General features: G+C 39.4%; 1 protein-coding gene across 2 annotated transcripts in view; it reads left to right on the forward strand.

Annotated features, from left to right (window-relative positions):
* cpne5b (copine Vb) overlaps positions 1-7,445 on the forward strand; it is a 207,456-nt gene extending 200,011 nt beyond the window's left edge. Inside the window, exons 19-21 of one of the 2 annotated variants that reach the window (XM_081358377.1) lie at positions 581-638; positions 1,672-1,745; positions 4,390-5,197. In XM_081358377.1, coding sequence (XP_081214503.1) covers positions 581-638; positions 1,672-1,745; positions 4,390-4,578 — 321 coding nt within the window. In that variant the 3' untranslated portion in view covers positions 4,579-5,197. Of the gene's footprint in view, positions 1-580; positions 639-1,671; positions 1,746-4,389 lie in introns of both variants that reach the window. The other variant, XM_081358378.1, reaches the window with a different exon arrangement.
* The last annotated feature ends 200 nt before the right edge of the window (positions 7,446-7,645 follow it).

A 7,645-nucleotide genomic window follows, 5' to 3' on the forward strand; every position in this document is an offset into this window, starting at 1 on the left:
TATTGTAGAAGTTTGAGTGGGATTTTATTCACTGAATGAGATTGATCGGTATTGGAAGCACAGTGATTTATTTACAGAACTACAGAATGGCACTTATCACCCTTACATTTTCCCCAAAGATGAGTTAAGACATCCTGTTTTTGCCAGAAATAAATGATAGCTGTTAAATATATTTCCATGTGTCACTCGTCGCAGTTCCTGCTAGTTCATGCAGTAAATGGCTGATTTAGGTGTTTAAAAAGCAAAAACTGCTTCACGCTGGGTCTTAAAATGTTCCTGCTTTTTTTCACTCGCACAATCACATCCCTGGTTATTACATATACCTATCTTGCATACGACTCATGTTTTACACATAATACTTTGCTTTTTATGGTTTATTGCCATTTTTTACATTTAGAATGTTATATCTATCTATCTATCTATCTATCTGTATATCTATCTATCTATCTATCATCTGTCTATCTATCTAACTATCTATCTATCTATCTTACCTTTTAAACATTAATTCATTCTGCTTGTGTTTCAAGGCCCAATGTATCTGTTAAAAAGGCATGTAAATGTGTGTGTTTTTTGCCATCAGGCTGCCAAGCTTCCCATGTCCATCATTATTGTTGGAGTAGGACAGGCTGAATTTGATGGTAAGTGTTTCTTTAAGGACCGTCAATTAGATCTATTAGTTTAGTACAATCAATTATATATATAAATAAATTAGTAATTATAAACTGGTCTCCCACAGTAATATGATGACTTTAAATTACTATTATTTTAATTCATCTGATTAATCACCTTGTCATGTAATTCTTTTAATTATTTTTCAATTATTGGAGAGCTCTAGTTTCTTTTACTTTATAGAAGAAAAAATAAATCAACATTACTAGGTAATGATTTTTTCCCCCATGCATTATTAACAAAAAGCTTTATCAAAGTCAATAACTCAAATTTTTCATTTTACTTAAACCCAGCTGAGTGTCTCAACAGTTGTTTATAGCGAATAGTCAAGTAAGTGCTCCAATAGCAATTACCACGGTTGTGTTTCTCGCTCAGAGCTGAGCGCAGTACATGTAATCAGGAGATCGTTTAAAGAGGCCTGGTTTGGGCTAATCACACAGTCATTATCAGATATATTGCATGGGAAATAAGCACACACTATCATGTCAGGGCATGTAATGATCCGTTGGGCGACTTGGGAATTCGAGAGACGCTTTAATCAATATTGAAAGCTTCCTCCAAGAATAACCACATCCTGTAGCTCACGCGCTCGAGGTGGAAGATGAGCTAATGTCGGATGAGGTGAGCAGGTCATGTGGAGAGAGCCTGTTGTTTGAGGAGTCTGTGATGGAAATCTCTCAGTGCATTCATTACACAGACCAATTACATTCAGCTGGTGTCAGAGCAGGACGAGATGATGAAGGAAATGATGGCCCTAGTAGTTTTGAGAATCCTGAAATTAACTTTACAATGGAATTCATCACTATGCAGATGATAACAGGAATAGTTCACCCAAAAATGAGGATTTTGTCATTATTTTTTACACACTTTTGTGTCATTCCAAAACCATTACCCTTTTCCTCATGAAAATAAAGTGTAACATTGAATCATTCAAATAAATGAAATGTATGAACGCAAGTCCGTTCTCAATGATTTACTTAAACTTCCTGTCTTTTCCCACAGCGATGGTTGAGTTGGATGGTGATGACATCAGGATCTCCTCAAGAGGGAAATTAGCAGAGCGAGACATTGTCCAGGTGACACCAGTAGCAGTCTACTGTTTTTAAGCTTGTTTGAACTGCAAGCATGTTATGTTAATTCTGGGGTTTTTAATAGCTGTGACTAGTCGCCCTTTTGTCTATTTCTTTCAGCAATCAAATCCATTAAGCATGAGAATTTTAATTACTAATTCAGTCACTGTGGAGTTGAGCCCTCGTGTTACAGCTCCACACCATAACCCACATTATTATAAAGCAAATCATTATGCAGGTCCCCTGTGAATGCAACCTGTCATTAGTAGTAATAAGAATATCTCTGGCAACTGAGTCACAGACGGCTAGAAAAGTGAAGAGAATTCACTCTCGTGGAGCTCTTTAATTTGTTTAATGAAGGACAAAAGGATACCAGAGAAGAGATGATGCGATGATGGATGGATGGATGGATGGATGGATGGATGGATGGATGGATGGATGGATGGATGGATGGATGGATGGATGGGTGGATGGATGGATGGATGGATGGGTGGGTGGATGGATGGAATGGATGGATGGAATGGAATGGATGGATGGATGGGTGGGTGGATGGATGGGTGGGTGGGTGACTGGGTGGATGGATGGAATGGAATGGATGGGTGGATGGATGGATGGATGGATGGATGGATGGATGGGTGGGTGGATGGGTGGGTGGATGGATGGATGATGGAATGGATGGGTGGATGGATTGGATTGAATTGGATTGGGTGGGTGGATGGATGGATGGATGGATGGAATGGATGGATGGTTAGATGGAATGGATGGATGGATGGTTGGATGGATGGATGGATGGGGTGGATGGGTGGATGGATTGGATTGGGTGGATGGATGGATGGATGGAATGGATGGGTGGATGGATTGGATTGGGTGGATGGATGGATGGATGGATGGATGGATGGATGGATGGATTGAATTGGGTGGATGGATGGATGGGTGGGTGGGTGGATGGATGGATGGATGGATGGATGGATGGATGGATGGATGGGTGGGTGGATGAATGGATGGAATGGATGGGTGGATGGGTGGATGGATTGAATTGGAATGGATCGATGGATGGATGGATGGATGGATGGAATGGATGGGTGGATGGATTGAATTGGAATGGATGGGTGGGTGGATGGATGGATGGATGGATGGATTGAATTGGATTGGGTGGATGGATGGATGGATGAATGGATGGAATGGATGGATGGGTGGGTGGGTGGGTGGGTGGATGGAATGGATGGGTGGGTGGATGGGTGGGTGGATGGATGGATGGGTGGGTGGGTGGGTGGATGGATGGAATGGATGGGTGGATGGATGGGTGGGTGGGTGGGTGGGTGGATGGATGGAATGGATGGATGGATGGGTGGGTGGATGGATGGATGATGGAATGGATGGGTGGATGGATTGGATTGGATTGGATTGAATTGGATTGGGTGGGTGGATGGATGGATGGATGGAATGGATGGATGGGTAGATGGAATGGATGGATGGGTGGATGGATTGAATTGGATTGGGTGGGTGGATGGATGGATGGAATGGAATGGATGGGTGGATGGATTGAATTGGATTGGGTGGATGGATGGATGGATGGATGGATGGATGGATGGGTGGATGGATGGGTTGGTGGATGGATGGGTGGGTGGGTGGGTGGATGGATGGAATGGATGGGTGGATGGATTGAATTGGAATGGATGGATGGATGGGTGGGTGGGTGGATGGAATGGATGGGTGGATGGATTGAATTGGAATGGATGGGTGGATGGATGGATGGGTGGATGGATGGAATGGATGGATGGATGGGATGGATGGATGGGTGGATGGATTGAATTGGATTGGGTGGATGATGGATGGATGGACGGATGGAATGGATGGATGGATGGATGGAATGGATGGGTGGATGGATTGAATTGGATTGGGTGGATGGATTGGATGGATTGGATTTCAAGTGAACCATTAAATAACTTAAAATTATTTATTTGTAGAATTCATATTAATATATTAAAATAATCTCACTTAATTAAATTGCTAAAATCTTACAATTAAGATGTACATTGAAATCATATACTACTAGTCAAACGTTTGGAATAATACAGATATTTAAAAAATAAGTCTCTTTTTTTATCAAAAATACCGTAAAAACAGTAATATTACGAAAATATTATTACAGTGTAAAAAAACTGTTTTCTAATTGTATATATTTTAATATGATCAAAAGTGATCAAAGCTGAATTCTCAGCATCATTACTCTAGTCTTCAGTGTCACATGATTCCTCAGAAATCATTCTAATATGATGATTTTATGTTCAAGTTATTGGCTGTTATTATTGGTGTTTCTTATTATTATCAAAGTTATCAAAGCGGTTTTTGCTGCTTAATATTTTGATGGAAACTGTGATAAATTTTTGTTTTCAGGATTCTTTGATGAATAGAAAGCTCAAAATAACATGGAGAAAGTTCATGTATATTTTCCCAAACAGTTTTACAATTTCTGTACTGACAATCTTAATTATATCCACACTGCCAGTTTCTGTTAATAACCAGCAATATTGAGCGGAGCTTTGAATATATGTGGAGCCTTCGAGTCAGAGAGTTTAAGAAGCGCTGTGTCAGTGAATGGATGAATAAATGATGAATAAATGTTCACACTGCTTCCCGTCCCTCACAGTTTGTGCCGTTCCGGGATTACATGGACCGGACGGGAAACCACGTGTTGAGTATGGCACGACTGGCCAAAGACGTTCTGGCCGAGATTCCCGACCAGTTCATTTCTTACATGAAGAGCCGGGGAATCAAACCCAATCCTGCGCCGCCTCCATACACACCACCGGGACACACACACCACACACAGATCTGAGCTCCTGAACCGGAGCTTTAGGGTTTCGCTCCCAGTGTCACCGTGTGTTTGAACTCTCCGAGACACTCCGAGGTACAGTGGCGTTTCTGTTCGTGCCATTTCGATTTCTGCCCGTTTTTTTCTGGGATGGACAGTGTGACCCAAGGGCAGCTTTTTTTGTTTGTTTTGTTTTGTTTTGTTTTGTTTAAAAATATCTATATCTTGGCCTGTGACTGTTTCTTATTTTGTGGATCAGTTGACAAGAGGATGAAGAGCCGGATGATGATGAGGAGGAGGAGGAGGAGGGTGATGTTTGTGGTTTCAACTTGTGCCTGTGTGTGACTGTCTCAGTGTCCCAGGACAAGTGTGCCCTAATCTGACATTGGACCGTTCTCCACATCGGTAGACTAGAGTGTGCGCGTGACGTTTTTAGATTCGTACCGCTTTCATTTCGTATCAGGTCGGGCCTGTGTCGGTTTGCGGTTATTATGTTAAACATCGCTTGTGGAAAAATGTTATTTGATTCTTTGTCAGTATCCATTATGGTTTAGGAAAATGATCATTTTGGGATGAGAGATGTACTAGTTGCAACACAGGCTCTTTGGGAAAACGTGCCTCTACCTGCATTTTAGCTAACTTTAAAAAAAAAAATGGACCAATACACAATCAATACATACATATCACTGCAGTTTCAGCTGAAATGAACACTAGAGGCAGTAAAACACCAACAACTTTTACTGCTTTTCACTGAACATTATGATTACAGGGGCAGATTATCGATTAACTCTTTCCCCGCCATTGACAGAATGTTCCGGTTTCTGTTTTCACTGTTATACTGTAGGGGGCGCTACTACACGTCTTCTGAAAGAGTGCTGAATCTCCTGATCAAAACACATGCAAAGAAAATGCAGAAACATGCGATATCATATGTAATCATATATATATATATATATGTATGTAAAATAATCAACATTAAACAGCATGTAAATCAAAACAATGTTACAGAATGACATGTCGACCCAGGAAGGGTTAATGACTGAAGCTTTTGAAGGACTCGATCTTCTCCATCTGTGTTTTGATCATCGTTCTGAAACTGGATGTAGTTTTTGACAAAAACGCAATTTAGTTTTTTTATTAAACTTACCCACATTAATGTGTTGATAAAAAAGAATGCATGTAGCTAGAATAGAGATGCACGATATATCAGCCACCATGTCGGTATCGGCCGAAATATGTTCTTTTTTAATGTTCTCGTTATCGGCTCGATAAGAAAATTTGTCCGCTATATATTAAAGTCGATAAATAATGTATTATTTCCTTAAGCTGCGCACTGTTCGACGTGATGGTTTTGAATTGATTGAAATATGATTGCTCCACATATTTATTTTTTTGTTTAAAAGCAGAGGCTCTGTTCTTTCTTTTGATATATTGCACGTTCAGATATTCATACAAGAAATATTCTGGGGGACAAACGCTGGTGGCTGACACCTTTTTTTAAAAACTGGCGAGGAAAGAGTTAATAAAGGCTTATTTTTGCTCGGCTCCTAGCAGAATATTATGTTATGACCACAAAACACTTTTACCATAGTGCATGATATGTAAAGTAACTCATTTTAACGTTTGCAGCACATAACCAGCTGTGTGGCTTTTACTGATACTGATACTCTCCTGGTACAGTGTTGCTCGGGTACGAGTGAAACACGAGTCACAATAAAACAGCTCAAAGTTCAAGCAGCTAAAGTTTTTAGCTCACATTTGCTTTTGTTGACACTATCAGGTATGTTTAGGGTTTAGTGGAAGTGGTAATGTTATTTGCATTATCCTGTTAACGCCACAGACCGAACATGACAACAACCAATGTAATAAAACACTGCCAGATTCACGTTCATCTTTCAGAGAACACTGAACACACTTTTAGCGCCACTCACTGTACATTTCACCTTGAAAGTCTCACAAAATGTGCAGGACACAATGCAATATCATTTTTCAGAAATGTCACCACTGGCACGTTTTTCCAATGAGCCTCGACTATTTTCCCACAATTCCACACAGAACACCTGCCACAAGTCAATACAGAAGCATAACCTGCATCAATAAGCTGTGATGCGCGACTCTCACTCATACGCTTTGGTAGGAATGCCATTGTGGCGGACCCATAAGTGCGGCTCAGCGATACGTGTCCTCTCTCGGCAGAAATGAGCTCAGAATGGTGTCACACACTCAACCGGAGTTCATTCACCAACTCAATTTTGTCAAGAGGCTTTTAATCAAATAAGAGTGCCTGATGTATCTGCACTCCGCCAGTACAGGAGCATTACTGGCTATAATAACCATGAGCATTACAGATGTACTCCTGCCAACCATAGAGCATCACAACATCACTGCCCTGATGTCATCAATGCATTTTATTCTGTCTATGTGTGTGTGTGATCATCCACCTCATTTTAAAATTCATAATAATGTTCTTTTTATAGTTCTTTTAGTTTTCACTTGATTTTCTTCAGTTGAATTGGTTTGTATGTATTGCACACTATATTGTTGCTTTTTTTAATTCTACATTTTCACAGTTTAAGTACCATTTTTCCGGTTTGAATAAATGATCTGATATTTTAACACTGTATACCACATTAATAAATATCAAAGTCTTTTTTCATCATTTTATTCTGTTTGTGCGCTTATCCACCTCATTTTAAAATTCATTATAATGTTTTTTTTGTTTTCTTTTTTCAGTTGATTTTCTTCAGTTGAATTGGTTTGTATTTATTGCACACTTTTTTTAATTCTACATTTTCATGGTTTTAGTAAAAAAAACAATTGGTTTCAAGAAATTATCTGATTTTTTTTAACACCATGCACATTAATAAACATCAAAGTCCTTTTTCATCATTTTATTCTGTCTATTTGTGTTTATTTACCTCATTTAAAAATGCACTTTTTCAGTTGTTTTTAGTTTTCAGTTGATTTTCTTCAGTTGCATTGGTTTTTATTTATCGCACACTATATTATTGCTTCTTTTAAATCCACATTTTCGGTTTGAGTACCATTTTCTCGGTTTGAATAAATTATCAGATTTTTACACACAATATAC

Source organism: Scardinius erythrophthalmus (assembly GCF_964197995.2).
Source record: "Scardinius erythrophthalmus genome assembly, chromosome: 25".
Classification (NCBI taxonomy): Eukaryota; Metazoa; Chordata; class Actinopteri; order Cypriniformes; family Leuciscidae; genus Scardinius; species Scardinius erythrophthalmus.